Genomic DNA, 22587 nt, shown 5'->3' with positions numbered 1-22587 from the left:
TATACTAAACTATACTAAAGAACAGAGAAAGGATACAGACAGAAGGTTTAACAAGACACTAATGAAAAACCCATGACTCCTTCCAGAGTCCTGACACAGCTGGCTGTGATTGGTCATTAAGTTACAACAATTCACATGAAACCAATCAAACAATGACCAATTGGTAACCAATGTCCAGACCACATTCCAAAGGAGCAAAACACAGGAGAAGCAATCAGATAATTATTTTCATTTTTCTCTGACGCTTCTCAGCTTCCCAGGAGAACAAGCCCTGGCAAAGGGATTTTTCAACAAATATGGCAGTGCCAGAGCAAGGCTGGGAACAGGGAGGGCAGGGAGGGCTCACCTTGGCAGGCCTTGCCAGCCTGGCAGTGTGTCATGTGGTTGAGGACGTTCTTCATGGTGCGGCAGTGGGGCAGGGCGCAGGCGCGCACCTCGCCGTTGGCCTGCTCGCGCCGCTGACACTTGTGGGCGTGGAGCAGCAAGACCAGCTGCTGCTGGATCAGCTTGCGCTTCTCGGGGTCTGCCGTGGGCCCGGTGGCCATGGCCTGCGTGGGGACCATTCCCACCTGCTGCACTTGGGTTTGCATCTGGGACTGAGAGAAAAAACGAGAGTTCAGCCTTGTGCCGGTGAGCCGCGGTTCTGTCTTCGTCTTGTTTTTTATCCCAGAAGTGTTGAGTGAGCTACAAGGGTTGTTGCACCACTCTCAAACATTTCTAATGCTCAAACAACATCAGTGTATTGAGAGTTAAACACTCTGTTAAAACACTTACATTAACAAGAGTTTAAACAACAAGCCATTCACACTGTTTATTAGAGAGACCATCATTCCAACAGCAGTGAGCTCTTAACTTATGAGCTCAGAGGTGGAACTCTTCAAGGTCCCTTCCAATCCACACCATTCTATGATTCTATAAATTCAATACTATATTTTCATACTATAGGTCAGATTTTCATATCACACATTTTATACACATCAATCCTAGCTCCTTGTCCCTAACAGAAAGAGAAGTCCAATAGGAGAAGACAGTCAAAATTCTGTGTCTCCACGTATTACAGCAAAAGGCAGAGCTGATTTTTCAAGCCCAAGTTAATCCTTTTTGTCTCCAAGTGATATTCCTTCCACAGAGAGAACTCCCAGGGCAAGCTGTATATGGTTTTCTCCTAGGAAGGGCCACCTAAACCTGGATTGCATTATGGCTACTGAGGAGAACCAGAGCTACCACAGGGTGACACTGGGTCCTATCAGCTTTAAAATCCAATGTTTTATTTCCAGCACCCATTCTTTATGGACACACTTCTGCACCAAGGCCTGAGCTCTGCCTGACAGCTGCAAACCACAGAGCTCTTCAGTTTAAGGCACAGCTCATAACAGTGCAGAAGAGAAACAGCCTCTTAAACATGTCAATTATTCAGCACAGATCAGGCAGCTTCTCTACCTTCCTGGACACATGGAGAAACTTAACTTTCAAAATTAAACATATCCACAGCCTGCAATGACTCCCCTAGCAGGAATAGATATGGGACTGTAAAAGTCCTGCAATCCCTGTGATTTGCAGCCTGAATTAATCTTATGGACAAACAAGCACCTGTCCCAAGAATCAATTTGATTATGCACTGTGAAAGCAGGTTACCACAGGGAAACTCACCAAATTCCAAGCTACCTAAGGAAAACTAGCCCTGAAAACCACTTTAAAATAGAATATAGGAACATTAGGACTATGCTGGGGAGGTAATAGAGGAAATAGTTCAGTAGTGCCTGCAGAACTACTAACCTGCAGCCAACTACAGCCTGTGTACCATATTTAAAGAAAATCAGGTTTAAATGTCAGCATACACCATTTCTAGCCCGTTGTACTTCTGACCTTTGAGAAGGATTTCCCAGGAAATTCCACAGCCTACAAAATCCTAATTTTCTTAGAGTAACAAAAAGTTCCCTGCACAAGCTCTTCCTAGTCCAGCAGCAAGCTTTGTCCCTGCACATCAGGTTTTGGAGCTTGCTTTTCTTCTGGGGAATGAAGCACACAAGATCAAGTAGAAACCACCATGTCTGGTATTTGATGGAAGAAGTAGAAACTCTGCCACTTGACAATGATTATAATAAGTCTTAGACAAAGAGGAAATGCTGAATCTGTCTTGAACTTTCAAGAGAAAGAACAAAAAAAGGAATAAGGGGGTGAATGAAGGAAACCCATGAACATCTGCTCCCACTGCATGCAGCTGAAATTCAGTCTTCCATTTCTCCTGTGAGCAAATCCATAGAGCAGAGAGGTTTTGCTGAAACAATTCTTGGGTCACAAATAGGAAACAATTAGTTCAGCTAATCTGCAGAAAAATACAGGGATCATGCCAAAGAAAATCTTGTTGGAAGCGATGCTTTCATCCCAGTCAAAGAATTGTTTCCCAAGCCAAGTCCTCCTTTTGTTACTACCCTTCCAGTTAACAGACACAACTGCAGCTGTATCAGCACAGATGTCCTGACCCAGGAGGGATACTTGAAGACTGAGTAACAAAAAAAGCAGAATTGCAGAGTATCAGTGGTTTGAAGAACAAAGCAGTCTCAGTCCAGATCAGTATGTTGCTGGTAGGGCAAAACCCCCTCAGAATATAAAACTTCTTCAGGTTGCTTCACCTGACTCACTGACAATGTTCTTGCTGGAGCAGGAAGTTCAGGCACTTCTGGACCCATAATTAAAAGAAATAATTCAATAGTCATATAAACAAAGCAAAAAAGATATTTTTGTTTCTCTTGCCACTTGCTGCATCATCAACAGAGCAAATGGATCAGGGGTTAGAAATCTGCTAAAACCTCTGACAGAGATGGGAATGTCAATAATCAGTTTTCTAGAAACTGAGTTATACATACTTCTATTAATACCCTTTAAATTATGGAAACTCATTCACAGAGAGGAAGATGGTGCTGCCCTGTCCCTATCCTGAAGGACAAAACCTTCCTGCAGGTCTGGGCAGCACAGATGCACAAGTATCTGGTTCTTGTGGACTTGGATGGACTCAAAGTTCCCTGGTGGTTTTATTTTTCTGAAGTGACCAGTAATTCTCCATGTTTTTATGTATTTATATTCAAAAGCACTCAACACTGCTGAGATGGAACACTATGTACCTTTTCTTAGAAAAGTAGGCAGCAATCTCAGCAGCAGTGGCAATCTTACAGCAGGTAAACAATGCAATACAGAACTCTGCCTCAGCTCCACTCTACAGAGCATTATGGTTTTAAAATACTTTTCTTCTGTAATTTCTGTTTATTTCCATGTTTTTTCCTTCTCCCTGATAGAAGAATGTGACTTTCACTGTATGAGGACAAATCCTGTGTTTAAAAAATGCCTTTTAGTTCTGTGAGAGAGGTTTGGAATCAACAGCAGGTCTTAGTGAGGTTATTAAGAATCCACTGCCACAAATCCCACACACAGGTACATTAAGGTGAAACACCCCCAAACTTCTTCAGTTCCCTTCCAACCAAAGGCTTAAAGTGTGATCCTGAAGGTCCCATCCAGAGAAGAAATAGCCGGCACAAAGTGGATACACACATGAACTGTAAATGTTTCAATTAGCAATATATAAAAATATATTTATATTATATAATATATGTAATATCTATAAAATAGAACTTTCAATTAGCAATATTTCTATCTTAATTAAGTGTTCATAGTGTGACCAACTGCAATAATGAGTGTCCCCATACTTTTCCAGTAAGATTCAAAGAAGTCTTTCCTGCCCACAGGATTTGCAGGAATGCTCTAGCAAGTGCTGAACCAGCTCTGCAGAGCCCAGGCAGCATCATTCTGTCCCAAAACTGAAGGAGAGCTCAAGCAGCAGCTACTGGGGGGCATCAAGGCCAAAGGCATTCCCCAGTGCAGTCCTGAGGAGCAGAGCTTTGCTGGGAAAGTGACACAGAACCTGTTTACACTTCTTGCAGTTCACACGGATGGTGTTTTCCCTGGTTCCAGCAGTCACTCTCAGCATGGAATGAGCAGCCTGGTCCTGTCCAGACAGGAAGGATCCTTGTGACACCAGGAACCCCAAGGTCTGCTTTGGCCCCAGAGGTTGGAAGCTCACATGCGCACAAATGGGCTGAGATGAGCACTGCATGCACCAATATTTGCATTCGTGCCCCAAAACCCTGCAGTGCTGCATTTCCTCACCCAAGAGCAGGAGGAATCAGAATCTGAGTCTGAATGGTGGGCAGAAGGCTCCACAGGAGAGGACAAGAGGCTTCCTGCACTGGACATGGCCTCAGAAGGCTGTCCTGCTGTCTGGAGGGAGATAAGTGATGTCAGCCTGTAACACCAAGCTGAGCACTGGCAGTGCTCTGGGAAATGAGGAGAGGTAGGAAGGTATCCAGCTCCTGAACACAAAGCCAACAGAATCCCAGAACCATTTAGGCTGGAAGAGCCCTCTGAGATCATCAAAGCCAATCTGTGCCCAATCCCCACCTTGTCACCAGCCCAGAGCACTGAGTGCCACCTCCAGGCCTTCCTTGGACCCCTCCAGGGATGGGGACTCCAGCACCCCCCTGGGCAGCCAATTGCAGTGCTGACAAACCTCTCTGGGAAGAAATCCTTCCTGAAGCACCCCTGGAGCAGCTTGAGGCTGTGGTCTTAACATGAAGAATGTGTTTAGAGCTCAGGATTTATCTCAAAGCTTTGGCACTGACATGGATAAAGGCAGAGTTTTCATGTCAAGGGTAAACAGGAATATTTTCAACTTTTAATTTCCACCTCTGATGGTGGCACTGGCAAATGAACCTGCAAGCCCATGACAACCTCAAAGGTGGGAAGGCTCCTATGGTCAAGGCCACAGAAACAACCTGAATCGTTGGTCAGTGCACTTCACTTTTAATTGTTAATGGAATTTTGTTTTAAAACCAGTAAAGGTCTCAGTTCTATGCCATTGAGCCTGCTAGGCATCAAAGCTGGATGAGCATCTTTCTTAAGGATACACCTGTGGATTTTTATCTCATCTTTCTGATTTGCAGGACCAGCAAATGCCAAGAAACATTCACTGAAGAAGTGTTTCAAAGTAGGAAAAGCAGACAAAATGTAGGAAGGTGTAGACAGATTCCAGCTCTCACATATAGGAAACTGCCTGAGCAAAATATTGAGAGGTTATATACCCTACATAAACCTCAGCATTTTAATGGGGGACAAACAGCCTGAGGAATGAGGGACATTAAAAATCCCAGACAGCAAATTCTGACTAGAAAAAAGGATAAAGCACTAATGAGAATTTTGTAAGGGAAGGAAAGCCAGGCTGTTGGAGTGCTGGCTATGGAGCACCTCAGCTGCTGGAACAGGGTAGGACACAGCAATGGATACTCTCCACCGTTATGTTTGCATATGGGGGAGGGGAGAGTGGAACACGGGCCAGAGCATTGGGAAAATATTAATTCCTCTTTGTCAGCTTTTGCCAGCCTGGCACAGCATTTACAGATGATGCAAAAGCTAAAATATTCCACAGTTCAAAGCAATGCACATGGCCAGGATGAACTCCTGCACTAAGGCAAGGCAGAGATGCTCTGCTCCCAACAAAACAATGTCCTTTCCCTGGCACTGAACGCTATCTGCTGGATTTGTTTCCAGGTTATTAAGATCTTCTCCTTTAGACCTAAGTAGAGCCTTTTCCCAGCTGTCCACTGCTGTAAATCAGGTGGGATTTTCTTGAGGAAGGGAAGGAGTGAGCTTGCCTGTGAACGAGAATCTGAATTTCAGAGTGGAGGTCAGGGCAGGCACAGGGAAGGTGAGCACAGTGACAGCAAACCCAGCAGAGACTGGGAGAATGCTGAAGAGAGCAGCAAGCAGACACTCAGCATGCTGCCAGTGCAAGAGCCACAGACCTTTCCACAGGGATAGAGGAGAGTGGCTGTGGTGCAAGAGAGGAAAAATCACAGAAAGGCTCAGAACACAGGCCTTCCTCCCTGGAAGGGCACTGGAGTTAAGTGATTCTTCATAAAGCCTTTTCTTTCTGGTCTCTAGAATAAAATACCAGTTGTCTATTTTAAGTAGCTACAGTTCTACCTGCTCTAATTAAACCTGGCCTCCCAGTTTAAAAGCTTTCTTCCTCTCCCTCAGAGGTGAAGCACACCTGAAACATCCTCATCCCCAGTCACTTCTTCTGTCTTCTGATCAAAATCTGTTATTACAGAAATCCATGGGACATAAAAAGAAACAAAGAAGAACACAACAGAGAGCTCCTGATGCAGTTTAGCAAGAGATGAGGGGGGGAAAAAGCACAGGAGAAGATATGCTGCTCCAATTCTAAGTCAAGAATTGAAGAAAAATTACTTCCTTCACTCCCAAAAAGCAATATTCTCTCAACTCCATCTGCTGGTCATTGGGATAACTGTGAAACCATGCTGGTGTCTGGAAGCCAAACTTCCCCCATTGTGCTCCTAAGCCATGCAGAAATACCAGATTTACTGGTATGCCCACCAAGGAACCATCCACCACCACCCTTGGAACGGGCAGCACTGCAGGGAGAGCAAAGCTTCAGCTGCCTTGATGGAAAACCTCACAGGGCTCCTCCAGCAGCTCCTCCCAGAGGCTGCACACTCCAAAGCTGGCTGCACACTCCAGAACTGGCTGCTGGCTCCCAGACTGGCTGCTCACCACGCTGAGAGCCCCAGAGCAGAGCGTGGCTGCCATCCCCAGCCCAGGGACTGTGCATGATCTCACCAGCACAGCACTGCCAGTCCTGCAGCACTGAGGCTCAGCAATGTGGCACCAAAACTTCCAACATCAGAAGCAAGGCTTTTCTTTTAGAAACAAACCTTTCACTCTAGTTTTCAAGCTGCCCGTTCTGCCCATTGCCATTAAAAAAAAATAAACAAACAAAATCAATCCATCCTGCTGGCACTGAAAATTAATACCTTAATGCTGACCTCTTAATCATTTTAATAGCATAAGGTTTCTTCTTCTTTTCTAATTAAAGAGATTAATCCAAACGTGCTTCTCAGGGTGTAGTGTAAGGTCATGCCAGGAGCATGGCTGCACTGAGTTAACCCTTCAGAGACCCACTTTGCTGGGGGGGGATGGACAGTGCTGCTCTCAGCAGAGTGGTAGCCTGAATTTGGATCAAAAAATCCAAATCCACAGCTGCAGCATATTTGTTTCGTCCTGGCTGCCAGGGTTATGCTGGCAGTGGGAGAAGTCCTGGTTACCGTTGGGGACAGAGGTGTCACACAGTAATGATTGGAATAATGTGAGTTAAGAAATTTAATAATTTTTTACTTTTGCAGTGCACGTATAAGGTGTAAGACTAAAGACTGAAAGGAATATTTAAAAATATTTTGGTTTTCAGGACTTAGGAGTCCTCAGACAATGACTGCACTTTTCTGCTTCCTCTTCTCTTGTTTAAATACCCCCTGTGGTAACCACAGTGCTCAGTGCCATGCTGCAATCTGGTTTCCTGCCTCACACCACCAAGTGTTCTCATTCACGTGGCTTTGTCTCTCACATGGAATAGTACTTGGGGGGCCCTTTAAGATAAGGATAGCACAGAGGGCTGGTTTAGCAAGATATGTGGTTGCACTCATCCCACAAAGGACCCTGTATGGGGTTTTTTTTGTTTTTTTTTTAATATGCAGCTGTCTTTCAGTTGCTGTAGTGGATGGAGACTGAACTGACCCTGCACAGGTTCATTTTTGATGGATGTTAACAAAACACAATGGCCTTTTCCACATCACTGCTGCCTTCCTCAGTGTCTCCAGGCCAAGCACATTAAATAAACCATCATCCCAGGACACAGAAATGGCAGCGGGATTGCTGCAAGCACACCCAGCAGGATTGCAGCTCTGCTCTGGGGACCTGCCTCTGTCACCACCTGCTTCTCACAAGAGCCATTGGGGTCATATTTTGGTTGCCCAATGTGAGTGACAGATGTCACTTAAATGTGTGTTTCTGTAACTCATGGAACTGCTGTGGATGTTATTTTACCCTTGGGTAATGCCTTAACATATCAAATAAGGTTTAGCAAGCCAGAGCCTACAAACCTCAAGTTCTGAGTCAGCAGATTCTGCCAGTCTTACTCTCCTTGTGCCTCTGTGCTTAAAACTGGGACAACACATCTTTACCTCAGAGAGGTGCTGTGAAAATGAACTAATCCAAAGCACAAACCTGCTCCAGTGCTGACTGCCACAGGAAAGAGCATTTGGAAATGACCAAGTGAGATATATTGAAACATTCAGCCAGCAATGCCCACAGCTACACACCGAGCTGCAAAAATAGAACTAAATGTTGACTGTGTGCTCTTTCCAGGGGCTCTGTTCATATTGTTCACTGAATAAAGCAAAGTCCCTGTGGAAGGAATAACATATGGCCATGGATGTGCTATTACCAAATAATTACACTGCCTTACCCACTGTTGCCAAATAAAGGTTAGATTCTAACAAGTGTGACATTTCTTTTTAAGTTCTTGGCTTTGCAATAAAAATGTTTAGATGGAAATTCAGTTTTTGAAGTTACACCCCTGTCAGGACCATCATGCCTCTAACCCCCACGTGAGCTTATTCCTTTGGGCTCCACAGTGCCAATGTCTGCTGGCTGAAATGCCTGTTACTCTCTGTGGTGGTGTGAGAGAAAAGAAGATATATTGGACATGCAAAGCTTTTGACACCTGAGAAATGAAGACAAATGGTTCTGATTGTTCTCTCAGTTGGTATTTTTGACATTTTGAAACTGCAATTGATACTACTGGGAAAGTTTCCCTTACTTTCCTCTTTCTCTTGGACAAGATGGGAGAAAGAAAACAATTCTTGATTTTGTTTCTCTCCCATTACCTGACAAGCCTTGACGGCAAATGCCTTTTTTATTCCATCTGAATATTGACCACTACATCCTATACTGGTAAGTGAGTATATTAGGACTTAGACTTTCCTAAACCTGACTTTTAAATGAGCACAAAATTAGGCTTTAAGATCACCCAGTCCCTGAGATGAATGCAGCATTTTGGGGAGACCTGCAGGACAATCCCCTTTCTGCAGCATCAGGACAATAACTCACTTGCTTTACACATGAAGTACAGATGTACAAACACTTAACACAGTAAGAGTAGTCATGCAGCAAATTGTCTTTTACAAATATTCTTCATGAGTGCAAGTAGTGTTCTGAACATGGTGTTAATCCAGTCACAAGCTCCTTTCCATAATCATAAATAGTAAATGATGATATTAGAGAGAGATTTCACAGCGTAACAAGAGGAAAATTAGGAAGTGATTCTCTAAAATTGAGAAAAGAGGAAGTTTATTGCATCCCCTTGCCTCTCATACAGAGCTTATTAGTGACAGGCAGGTAGCAAACACAGTGATGGAAGAGCAAGCACTGGTTGTGCCAAAAAATAGCTTTTTTGGATTTAAACTAAAAAATAAGCAATTTGCAGGTCTTACAAGTTTCTATAGTAACTGCTATCATGTATAAGAATATAAAATGCAACAAGCTGGAGTTTCCATAGAAACAACACAAGCAGTTTGATTAATACGCAACATCCTGAGACAAACGGGAATATTTAATTTAACTTTATAAAGAGAACTCTGGTAAACATCATACTATAAACTTGTAAGGTGTCCTAATAAGAACTGTTCTTGCAAGTTTGTGACATGCAAGTCATGCACAGTATAAAGTGTGAAGCATCTGGGGTGTTTACCACATCAGTTTCAAAGGATATGAGGTACTATTGAGTTTCAGGAAGGTGGTGATGTACCAAACACATTGTAATTGACCCAACACATTCTAACTAACACATAGAACCTGAAGAAGACATTTTTATGTGGTTTAAAATTAAATATACCAGCCAAAACAAAAGGATTCACTTGGGGGAAGGCTAGGGCTAAGTTTATAGATAGTTGGGTGGTTGGGGTGAATGTGTAGGGTAGCAGCCCAAGAGGGTTAATGAGTAGGAGGAAGATTATGAGGGATGTTAAAATTAGGGCTCATTTGTGTCCTTTTTTGTCTAGGGGCATTATGAGTTGTTTTGTAACTAGGTTGATAAAAAAATATATTTTGTTTTAAAACAAAACAATGCATAATGCAGTTTTTATAATTGTGATCCTTGAGAGAGTATAACCACTGCATAAAAATGGACAGAAGTTCTATATACACACTGCAAAGTGGAAATGAGAAACCATGGGACCACTCTGATGCTTAAATGAGCATGGAGAAGTAATCTGATAGTGTTGGATCACCCAAAAACTTAGAAAGCATGAGGAAGAGGTGAAGATTTCAGGAAGCAGCAGGTCCAACTCACCATGTTTGGCACACTGGTGACGGGAGTACTCTTGATGTCGGCAGGGAAGGGAGACAGACTGTTGGCCATGCCCGGCTTGCTCGGCAACTGAGGATTCACTCCTGCAGCTCCCATCTGCTGCCCTCCAGTTTGACTGAAAGGTTGCCCAAAGGGAGTAGTGTTACCTGTCATTCCCAGCTGGAAAGGAATGAATGAATGAAGTGATTAGAATTTTTGTGATTCCAAAGGGAGATTAAAAAAATTCAAACATATGTCAAATATCTGTCTTTACATTTGCAGAGACCAATTTCCAATGTAAGTTTCTCAATATTAAATTCTCAGTATTAAATTCACAATTTCACAACTTTTAGCAAGTTAAAATATATCCTAAAAAGATGTTTTACAAATATATACTGCTGTGTGGGGCTGAAGTCTTACAATTCAACTTACAAAATCAAAGGAAAATACAAGCAGACCCTTCTCAATCCACATGAATAGAAATTACTTTTTCCAACACTACAGGAACTTTGGAAGAGCAAACAAACTCCAAATTCTGTGATACTTTGTGCATTCTGAGCACAAAGCATGACTTTGCACACAGACAGATGGGAAGGGAGGGGAATATATAGAGGCATCGAGCAAATGGTTATCAACTTGTGTTTTGGTACTCGAGGAGAAGTGTCTGAGCAAAAAGATGTCTAAGACTGACAGCCTTGATAAATGACACCCCAAGAACTTCCCAAGAGTAGAAAACAGAGACACAACTCCCCCTGAATGACTGGAGAGAACACTGTACACCCAAAGAGCCACTTGGCCTGCAGGAGTCTCCCCCATGGTGAAATCTCCACTGAAACCACAGAACCACTGAGGTTGGAAAAGACCTCCAAGACCACTGAGAGTCCAACCTGAGCCCATCACACCTTGTCACCCAGCACAGAGCCCTGTGTGCCATGTCCAGGCTTTCCTTGGCCTCCTCCAGGGATGGGGATTCCACTACCTCCCTTGCAATGTCTGACCACCCTTTCTGGGAAGAAATTCCTGCTGAGGTCCAACCTGGACCTCCCCTGGCACAGCTTCAGGCCGTTCCCTCTCATCCTGTCCCTTGTTCTGTGTGAGCAGAGTCTGACCCCACCAGCTGTCCCCTCCTGTCAGGGAGTTGTGCAGAGCCAGAAGGTCCCACCTGAGCCTTCTCCTCTCCAGGCTGAGCCCCCTCAGCTCCCTCAGTCCCTCACAGGAGCTACTCAATAGATCACATTTGTTCACCCAAACTCCTCCTCACGCTGGGAGGATTTCTAACTGACTTTATCACCTGATCCCAAATATGAACCCAACCACTGAGAAAAGTCTTTATTTGAAATAGTAAATCCTATTTTCTTCCTCCCTTCAACTCTCTTTAACTTTCCTTCCTCAACACAAATATGGACCGAATGGTGTTCTGTGGTCCTGATCTCTTCTCTTCTCTCACCAGCAGGGACTCAGGGACTGTGCCCAAAGCTGGGAGGAGGACTGCTCTGATCAGCTTATCACTGCAACAGCCTCATAATGAGGGATTATTCAGGGCTTGCTTTTTATACTTACAGGAATCGAGCTGAATGAGTTGTTGAGGAACCACCAGTTATAACCAGCAAATTACACCAGGGCAGAGTCCAATAAACACAATTTGCCTGGGCCTTGTCCTCTTTGTCCCTGTACTTTGTCCCCTCTGGTTTCAGACAGCTGGCCCTGCCACTCTCCAAGCAGTTTTATGTTAGGAAATGCTCCCTTTCCCTGCATCCTGCCCAGTGACTGTTGCCAGATTTGGGCCTTTCTTCACTGTACAAGACGTTCTATCTTTACACATTAAAAAAATCCCAAAAGCTGTTACTTTGCAATATATGAGGTTATCAAATCTGTGCTGTGTCCCAGAGTTAAAGCTGAATAATTCAAATAGCAAGTAAGACCAAAAATTAGCATCTAAAGTTTAGTCCCAAGACTGCCTTTAAAGAGAAGTGGTGTTAGCTGCTATCACATTGCACAAATATCAAGATTTTAATTTTCTGCATTTCTGTGTTTGTTTTGCAGACTGCATGTTCAGAGAAATTATTTTAATTATTATTTATTACACCACAGATTTTGGCAGCTCTCTCTGAAGAATTAATAGCAAAGCATTTAATAAAATTACCCACTCAACCCACTATTTCAGACAAGGTATGAGAAAGTGTCATCTGATAATGACAGCTGTTCATTAATGCTGTAGGGGTCTATCAGATCAACAGGGAAGAAAATTTCTGAAACTAAAAGTGAGATTCCGAGAAAGCTTAGGAGAACTACTGAAACCTTTCAGAAGCCAGAAATAGGAACATTAACTCTGGGGCTGTTAGTCAGTCCCCTCATGTCTAATTCCTAACTACAAACTTTGTTGTTGGAAGGACTTTGCCCTTCTTGCTTGAAACTTTGGAGGAGTTTTTTAATGGAATAGTACACAGGCTTCTCTGGCAGCCACCACTACAATTCCTGCAGAGGTTTACAGTCACTGGGAGAGCCATGGGGAGCCCAAAGTGGGAGACAGAAATGCTGCTCAAACCTCTGCCCATGGCAAACAGAGCCCATCCTGGGCCTGGCAGCTCATGGATGGAGCAGCCTCAGAAACCAGGGAGGAGATGGAAAAGGCTCAGTGCAGGCAATGAATGCCCAATGGATGTGCAGAGCTTGGAAGAGTGGTGTTAAAGGCTTCTGGCAGAATCTTATACAGCTGCATTTTCAAAGAGCAGAAGAGAGATATTCTTTGGGCAGTGAGAATGCTGAGCGAATTTACCTCAAATTTAAGTTCTTGCTCCAAAAAGATATGGTGAGGTGTTCTCATCTCATTATCAGAAATATTAACACTTTTTAATTAAAGGAAGAATGTTTAAAAATAGATTTTTAGAAAAAGAAATATTTTGGTCTTGAAAAACAGCTTCAAGTTTGTTAAAACTCTAAATGACTCAAAGATCCCAAAACACCAAGGCTCTGCAATCCTAACAAGTACCACCACACGGTTGTTTCCTTTTATTTTAACATTTCCTTTTCAATAGATCTTGTTATTAGACAGATCACAACTCTGTACAACAACAAAGGAACCGTTTAAATCTTCCAAGCTGAGTGCTTAATAGGATAAGGATAATTTTTCCTACTCTAGGTGGTCATTAAATAATAAATACTTGATTGAAATTTGAAGAAATGCTTTGCTGTTCTTTGAAATCCAGCTGGAAGCAGAGTAGCTTCCATTTGAAACTCTGTATTTTGGTTAACCTGCTCTCTGCCACATTGTATTTCAGTGTCCAAAGCTGTGCCTTCATAAGGGAAAAGAACCTAAAGCTAAAGCATTAGACCAGTCTGTAACTTTCAAAAACTTGCAACATTTAATAACATTGTAAAACAATAGACTTGCCTTTTAACCTAAACTTCACTGACAATGAAACAAAGTACTTAAGACTCATTTTTTTTGTCTGAAGTTCATCTTAAAAAAAAAATAAATCTGAATATGTGGAAAAATTTTTCCTGGGTGGCAATCCCTGAAGCAAATATGGAGACAAAAATAACGAGGAATCATCCACAAGATGACTTTATTAAAACTGATAGATGTTCACGGTTTCAGGGGGGATTAAACTCAGTTTTTCCTGGGAAGAATTCAAATTACCAGGACTGTGATTTCCAGAGACTAAGAATGCACAACACAATGTGAGACCTGCTTGAACAAACTCTTATCCATTTTTAACAGCTTCCCACCAAGTCTGGGATCAGCGAGGAGCCTCAGTGGCAGAACAACCTGCTGACAAACAGCTCTGAGATCCAGAGCTGCTCCTGGTACCCTGAGGAGCAGCTGGAATTGATTCCAAACACAGCCAGGTAGGGACTCCAGCAAAGCAAGGACTGTCAGCCCCTCCCTGGTGGGAAGGCAGCAAACAGGAGGGGAAGGAAAGGAAAGGAAGAATCAGGCAGATCCCTCAGCATCACCCACTGAAAGACACAGGCACAAACTGCAGCTCCTGGTTAATTATCTGAACGCTGAGCCCAGTGACTTCTGTGGAACTTTAAACCATGGCTGATTGAAATCTCAAAAAACAACTGGTAAATATATGCAGAAGGCTGAGCCTACACATTGTAAAGAGTTTATCCTGCTTGTTTATTCTGCAAATGGAAACTGGCAGCTCCAAGCAAAGGACTCAGAAGGCTCAAACAGCCCAACTCCTCTCTCTGCTTCCAGGATTTTTTCCAGGCAGGTAAGGGAAGGCAGATACTCAGAAGACCTTTATTTTTATATTTCTGAAACAGAACTCTGATCCCAAAATAGACAGTTCAGGGGAAGATGACCAGGTAATTAAAAGTCACCAAAGAAGATAAACCAGCAAGAACACTGGAATTTACAGCCTGGTAAGAATGGTCATTTTCATGGGGAACTCTGAGCCATCACAATGATTTGTATTTGGCTTAAAGTTTGTTAAATTTACTTTTCTAAAAGGAAGGGAAGCAAAGAGCAATGCAGTGTGAGCTGTTTCTTTTCCCACCTGCATGCAGCAGGCGAAGATGGGCATCAAGGGCTACTCCACCTTCCACCCAGTGCATCTCCATGGCACCAACAGCTGAAAACCCAAATTGTCAGAGAGAAGCTATGTTGTTCACTCCCATTTTGCTCTAACCTCATGGATGTTCCCTACATGCTGCCTTTGCTTCCCTCCATCATTTCATCTCCTTTCTCTTCCTGCCACCATTTTCAGCTCAGTTCCCTGCACTCCATCCCATGCACTCCTTTCATCCCACCTCATCTTCTGTAATTCATGTCTTATACTTCTGTTTCTGTGCTGCAATTTTGGGAAAATCTTGCTTCTTTTGCCCAGCTCTTTGTGGTCACAGCTGCATGAATTCTGATGGGGTAGAGCAGACTTTCCCAAGAAAGGTGTTGCTCTGTTCCACCAGCTGCACTGGGGGAGATAAAGGGGTGTATCCCAAGAGCAAGTTAAGGCTAGGGGTGCCTCAAGAAGGAACATGATTAATGCAGGCCACCACCTTAAACACATTATTTCTGCTCTAAAACAGTTCTCAGAAATATGATAATGACACTCTCCTTTAATGGAAAAGAGGCATTTAATTTAATAATTCTGCTATCCCAGGAAGACAAGTAGATTCTGTTCCCTTTTTTATCACTATGGCAACTCTCTAAGATACTGGAATCTATTACTGAGTGTGGATAGGAAATGGGCCATTTCACTCTACTCTCATAAGCCAAGGAATGTACAAACTTCCAAGCTGAAACCCCCCCCAGCACTTACAACCTTTGTTCAGCTGCCTTGGACTACAGGAGCCATCACACTGCAGTGCTCTGAGCAGCAGCTGTGGGAGCTGCTTCTCCTGTTTTACTCTTACTCTCTTCAAAGCAGAACAGCAATTCCATTTCCTCCAGTTACTGGAGTTTCAGAGATTTCCTAGAGGAAGCCTGTGACCAAACCTCCAAACCCCACCTGAGGGTGCAGCTCAGAGGTGATGTGACAAGTGACAAGTTCACCAATCTGCTCCTGAAGACACCTTTCAGAGCAGACTGGATCTCCAGATTGTGTTGTTCCTTCTGCTTTTAAAGCTTCCTTTTTCCCTCCCTTCTTTAGCAACACTGGCACACCACAGTGCTTCCTTCCTCCCAGCATCAAGGGCATGAATTATGCTCCCTCTTGTACACCAAGGGTTCAGGCTGTAAATAAACTCCACCCTTCCCTCCTCCTTTAACTTTTTATCAACTGTCCCCTCACCTCCACCACCACAGCTCTCACTCCTGCAGTCAGGGCACTCCACCACCACATTCCTCCAGGACACACAACCAACACAAACCCCATTCCCTGCTACAAGCACAATTTCCTACTCTCTTTTCAGCTTCCCCTCCAAGACACTGTCAGAAACCTCACACCTGCATGCAGCTATGCTCGTTGCAATCCCTTTTCCCTTGGGAAATTCTGCTCTCCTCTGTTGCTCCAGCCCACTGTTCACTCCAGGGTTTCCAAATTTAATAAAAGGTCTGGCAGGACAGACTGAGTTCAGCCTCCATTTTCCTGAGAGAGAGAAAGCGCCTGCATTTGCAGGCATTGCCAAGGAGCAGCACCCACCTCTGATAATGCTCCTGGGTTTCTATCTTACACCACCACTACCTACCTAAAGTTAATGCCATAATTATCTTTTTTAAAATTAGCTGGTCCAGACAGATTAGTCAAAAAAACCCCAAAAACTACTCAAACCAAACACCCAAAGCAACAAACTTATCTCCAAGTAAAATGTTGATTTTCATTAAGTTTTGAAGCACTGACTGTGTACAAAAATGGAAGAAGGTTATTCTGGCCAAGTATTTAAAACCAAAACAATACCATGAGATTTGGACTGAGCTGACAACAGAAAAAATACAGAAAGGTTGATATGAGAATCAGAGAACTCAAAGCAGCACGGGCTCAGTGGAAAATAAGCCTGGCTGAAGTAATCTGATTATGATCCAATCCTATAAAATAAAAATAGTTATCATTAATATTCAATTCAGTATCTGCTGGATTTTTTGACTAGAAAACAGCCTAGAAAGAAAGGAAGCAAACGAGACAAGCTTGGCCAGACTTTGAAAGTCATGAATCTGCAAAATGCTTGAAGAAGAACAAATGTGAGCTCTCAATATGCCAACAGGAGGGATGAAAAGACAATTGGATAAGGGGAAAGTGCCATCATTATGTGTCTGGAGTGATGGGAATGCTGCTGCAACAAGGACCAACAGCTGTAGTAGTGCAGGAATGACAGGTAAAAGTGACAGAATCCAGAGAGGCCTCAAGTAATGTTCAAAGGACTAATGGGTATGGCCAAAGACAGGCTAATTGCAATCTAATAGCCTAATTAATTTAGCTTACTATTTAAGCTTATTAATTTGCTTATGTTATTAAGGCAAGGGCTGATGTAATTCTAAAGTACTGATTTTGTGAATAAAAAGGTGATAACATAAATATTTTCTATTTTGCAAAGACAGATCAACAGATAGGAGCTGAAACTCTGTAGCATCAGAGCCAAAATTAGAAAAAAATGGAAATGACTACCACTGAAATCATTAAAATTGCATTAATGTTTTATTTAAATAGTGTGCACTTCTACTCATCAACAGGAGTTAGTTCAGAAAAATCATAAGGCCTCTAATCAGAGATACCCTGTCTTTGTACCACTGTTATTTCCATATGCTCTAGTCTTTATAAAATGGAACCTTATAATAGAAAGATAATTACAAATTCTCTTCTGCTTGTCCAGAGACAACACCAAAAGATGAAAAGAAAAAATTAACTCTGGAAGCAAAAATAACCTGAGACTCTGACTAGAATCCATTTACCAAACTCAGGGACCAGAGTCCAGGAAGGCAGAGGTATAGAACAGAAGCCAATAAATGAATCAAACTATTGCACCCTCCTGTGTACCCCAGAAGTGTCACTGAGCATGGCTGAGTGCAGCTCCAGGTGATGGCTCCTGTAAAGACATGAGATCACACACAGGATGGACTCCAGCACAGAATTCCATCCACTCACTCAATCCTGCAGCAATTAAGTCACCTCTTCAGACTGACATTGATTGCAGGATCACAAACCAGTTTTACTGTTAGTCAGGCATTCTAGGGAAACTGCACATCCTCCCCCTCCCTCAGATCAATTTTTCTCTAATCACTTTGGAAATCACTGGTCAATTTGACCCATTTTTCTTAATGGCCTCAGAGATAATTAAGTTCCCAAGATTACCAAGCAGAGATGGACAGGTAGATTATGACACAGCCCTGGTTCTGGCCAGGACAGATTTATTCTCTGCAGTAGCTGGGAGGGGGCACTTTCAGGACACAGAGGTTATTCTGTACCACTTCCCATCACAGCTGAGGGCAGGGGAAAGGGAGTCTGTTCCAGGGAGAAGGGGTTTTCTGAGCATCTTGCATGTGAATAATTCACCTCTCTTTGTTTTCTTATCTCACTGCTGTTTCTTGCTCTAATCTGAACCTGTGATCTTTGCCTTTTGTGCCTCTCCCTCTCCAGCCCACCGCAGGGGGAGGGGGTCAGGGACAGTCTCAGGTGGAGCACAAATTGGGGAATCCCATTCTTAAAGCACAACAGCCTTATCTGACACCCAGCTCCAAGGGTTGAGATAACAACAGATCTGCTGAAGCCAGCTGGAAACAAATTTATCGGAGCATTTGCTGTATTAGGTGTGGAGCCACTGGTCACAGGGCTGCTTTGTCTGCTCCTGTGGGTGTGGTACCTCACCTGTGCCCTTTAGCGCCCATCATGGTGCCCTTCTCCAGAGCAGGAGAGGCAGCAGGATGGCTTTGCTGCTGTCCTGTGGGGTATCAGTTTATGGGATGATAACATCGAGAGCAATGGGGTCATTTGGGATGGGTGTTCAGCGCTGCTCCCCTGCCCTCACCTCGGCACTGCCTTTGGGAATCCATTAATAACCATGCACAGTCTGTGGGGGAACAGGAGAGAATGGTTTTCCCCAGCTTTCCATCCCCATTTCTTCCTTCAGGCCTGTTACAAAAGTTTTTTAGAGTTTTTAATTTCCCTTGGATGTTAAGTACACAATGCACGTGGTGGAAGTTTGCATGGAGTGCACCATGGCCATAGGCCAGCTCAGTGGCCATGATGTCAGTGAAATGAGAACAGGGCTTCAGGGGACTCCTGAACTCTGGCAAGATGAAGATCATCTTCTTTCCTCCCTACCAACCTGTGGAAGGACTGACCAAGACTGTGGGCACATCAGATGGAGCAAACTAGAAAGTAAAAGTCCCACATGGACACCAGTAGGGACCAGAATCTCTGCTACTGGGAGCAAGCTGCCCCCAGCTTGAGAGGGGACACACCACAAGGCAACCTCTGCTTCCTCCTGCATGGTCACAGAGAGGACATGAAGAAGTGGCATGAAATTCCCACCTCTGCCCTGGCAGCATGAGCATGAGAGCTGAGAAAAAGAACAACCACCACAGGAAGTTCTTCAAGGATAAATGCCCCTCCAGTTTCCTGTGGGCACATCCTCAGACAGAATGAAGGGCTGATGTTATTTCACATCCTCTTCAAGAAACCTCTGGCTCATATTTGCAACAAACAAGTACTATGATCAGAACTAGAGGGGCCTGCTCCCCAGCCAGGTGGAGAAAAGGGACTGTTGGATCTCTTGGACCGTGTGGGTCCATGGCACAGCACATCAGACACACAAGAATAAAAGGCTTCAGTTGACACTGGCACACAATGTCCCCTGATGCCACTGAGATTCATAGGGACAGAATCCATCTCTGTGTTTAGGGTGGCAGGGGGATCCCAACAGCTGATTGTACTGGAAGCTGAAGTGAGTTTGACTGGGAATAAATGGCAGAACACTCCATTGTGACTGGCCCAGAAGCCCCAGGTATCCTTGGCATGGATCACCTCAGGAGAGGGTATTTCAAGGTCCAAAAAGGGAATCATTGGGCTTCAAGAAGAGCTGCTATGGAGACAGAGAGACTTTGACAGCTGAATTCCTTGTCTGGTCTGTCAGAGGACCCTTCTGCTGTGAGACTGAGGAGGGATGAAGAACAAAAAGCACTGATTAGTACCACAACAGTGTCCTGGTGGCCACATGGCACCAGCCGGGCCTGCAGGACCCCATCCATGGCAGGGGCTGTGGATTGGGAGAGCTCAGCCACACCTGCTCCCCCTTCAATAGCCCTACACAACGGTGTGTCAGTCCAGAGGAAAGTGCAGACTGACAGAGGACTAGGGTGGCCTGAATGAAATGACCATTACTGGGAGCTGGACATGCCCCAGGGGTAAAGCACAGCTCCACTACTTGTCATGGACTGATCCAGACTGCACTGGAAAGGGTGAGGCTCCAGAACATTTACAGCACATTGGTGACATCATTGTATGGGAGAACAGGCCACAGGAGGGTTTTGATAAAGGGGAGAAGATAATCCAAACCCTCCTGAAGGCTGGTTTTGCCATAAAGCAAGGTATGGTTAAAGGGCCTCACTGTGGGTTTTTGGAGGATGCACATCCCAGAGTACAGACTGTCAGCTCTCTCCATCTTGTGACGCAGAAGAAAAATTATTTCAAGTGGAACAACACTTGAAAGTGAACAACAAAAAGCTTTGAACAGATCAAACAAGAGCTTGTTCAAGCAGCAGCCCCTGGGCCAGTCAGGACAGGACAGGATGTAAAAACCTGGCTCTCCAGTCAGGGAGAATGGTCCTTCCTGGCAAGTCTGATAAAAGTACCTGGGGAGACTTGAGGATGACCCCATGGATTCTGGAGTCAGGGATACAAAGGAACCAAGGAACACCTAAACTGAAAAAGATCCTGGTAGTCCATGAATAGGTTTAAGCTGCTTCCAAAGTGAGTGGCCCTGAAGCACAGCTTCTCCTGGAACCCTGCCTACCAGTGCTGGGCTGGATGTTCAAAGGGAAAGTGCCTTTCTCACATCATGCTGCCACGTGAGCTCCTGATGCAGTCTGCAACTGGCCAACAGCACACCAGCCCTCCTGCCCTGGAAAACATCTAGGACTGATAGAACCCACAGGCATGGACTAAATGAACTCAACAGACATCTTGGAGGGACAGCCAGTGACTACAGAAATGGTATCTGTGCTTGTGGGAGGGTTGTATATATATAAATATAAATACAAATGTGTGTAGCTAGTTGGAAGGTGTAGGAATTGGACCTGAGTACGTGGTATGGAATAAGGGGTAATGTCCTGGTTCCAGCCAGAACAGGGTTAATTTTTTGCAGTAGCCAGGACTGGGCAGGGCCAGGATATTGAGGTTATTCTGTAGCACCTCATGCCATTGCCAAAACCCAGGAGTCTCTTCTGGGGAGAAGGGGTTCCTCCTATTAGCCCTGTAAGCCAGCAGGAGAGGGGGGTAACGCTGTTCTGAGCATTTTGCATGGGAATCACCTGCCTCTCTCATATCCTCTTGCATGATTTTTTACAATATACTTTCGTTATTAATACCCCTTGCTGTTCCTGTTTCTTATCTAATTGCTGCTTCCAGTAAATTGCTCTTATCTCAGCCTGTGATCTCTGCCTTTTCTGCCACCAATTCTCCCCTCCATCCCACTGCAGGGAAAGGGGGACTGAGTGAGTGGCAGCACAGGTTGGAGAATCTCAGTGGGAGCACTGAATTCAGGAATAAACCACGACAGACTCGCAGACTGACATCTCCATGAAGGAAGGCAGAGATCTCTGCCATCACCCTCTGCATTAGCAGCAGACACTCCCCAGGGCTCTTGAGGAGCCACCACCATTGCCAGCATTGTCCTGTCAGCACCTCAGAGATTATCTGAGGACACAGAGGGAGCTGAAAGTTTGACAGGAAACAGTTTAGAAGACCCCCGTGGTGGGGGTGCTGTAAAGAACTGCAGCTTTGACAGTGGCAGTGTGAGGACACACAGCTCCAGCACACTGGGTGTGCTACTCTGATCTGTTCTGACAACAGAAAAACAGGAAGGTCAGAACCACCTTTTTTTCCTCACCAAACTCTTCCCACATCTCTGAACCCGACAAAATAACTGCAGGAGGAAGTCACAATGTCAGCCTTTTAGTGAGCCACCACTACCCCTGTATTATTCTGGACTTAGTCTACGGTATCAAAGCTAAAAACCAATTAAAGTCCCAGATTAATAATTTAAATTATTTCAGAGAACAGAACATGCCTGTCATAGTTAAAGATGAGAGAGAGCAGAGGCATCCTAGATCTGATCTGTTCTGATAAGAGGCCAGATCTTCACAAACTAACAGCAGTGTTGAAGAGTTGCATACGTGAGAGCTTGGCTGTTCAACAGTGAAAATTGCTCTAGTAAAACACATCTGCCACTCACTACTGCTTTCTCCTAAATCCCTGGATTTGCAAGGAAGGACATTCTCCCTACTTCCTCCTCCTGTATCACTCACACAACCCTGTGTGATACAAAACACACAGGGTTGTGTGAGTGATACAGGAGGAGGAGACAGTAACTATTCCCACCCTTCCAGGGCTGCTGTAAAATAAACTCTGATGCTGTTTTCTGAATGCCTGAGCTGGAACTTCAAGGTTCCACTTCATCAACAGGTTTAGGCTGAGAGCAGCTGTGCACAAACACCCCAACCTTACAGAGCCACAGCCACTCAGCATCTCATGCTTCACCCAAAATCCCCAGTTACATCACTGAGATGTTAGGGACACTTTTCTTCTCTCTCTCTCTCTTGTTTTTATTTTAGAAAATAGATCAAGCTGGCACAAAATGGCAGTTTCTGTACTTCCCACTATGACCTACACATCCAGCAGCATCTTTTGGGTTCAGGATGAAGAGAATGGGTACAGCCCCAGCTACCTGCTGCT

General features: G+C 44.2%; 1 protein-coding gene across 5 annotated transcripts in view; it reads right to left on the bottom strand.

Moving 5' to 3' along the window:
- Positions 1–22587, bottom strand: part of CREBBP (CREB binding protein) — a 97041-nt gene that overhangs the window by 48330 nt on the left and 26124 nt on the right. For all 5 annotated transcript variants that reach the window (XM_054270616.1, XM_054270621.1, XM_054270618.1 and 2 more), the window contains 2 exons: positions 10256–10432; positions 347–596 (listed from right to left, as the gene is read on the bottom strand). In XM_054270616.1, coding sequence (XP_054126591.1) covers positions 347–596; positions 10256–10432 — 427 coding nt within the window. The remainder of the gene's footprint in view (positions 1–346; positions 597–10255; positions 10433–22587) is intronic.

This window comes from Melozone crissalis, unplaced genomic scaffold (genome assembly GCF_028551555.1).
Source record: "Melozone crissalis strain CALT ecotype California unplaced genomic scaffold, PUWL_Pcris_2 ptg000012l_1, whole genome shotgun sequence".
NCBI classification, from domain to species: domain Eukaryota; kingdom Metazoa; phylum Chordata; class Aves; order Passeriformes; family Passerellidae; genus Melozone; species Melozone crissalis.
The sequence above is the reverse complement of the archived record's forward strand: the minus strand, read 5'-3'. Positions and strand labels throughout refer to the sequence as shown.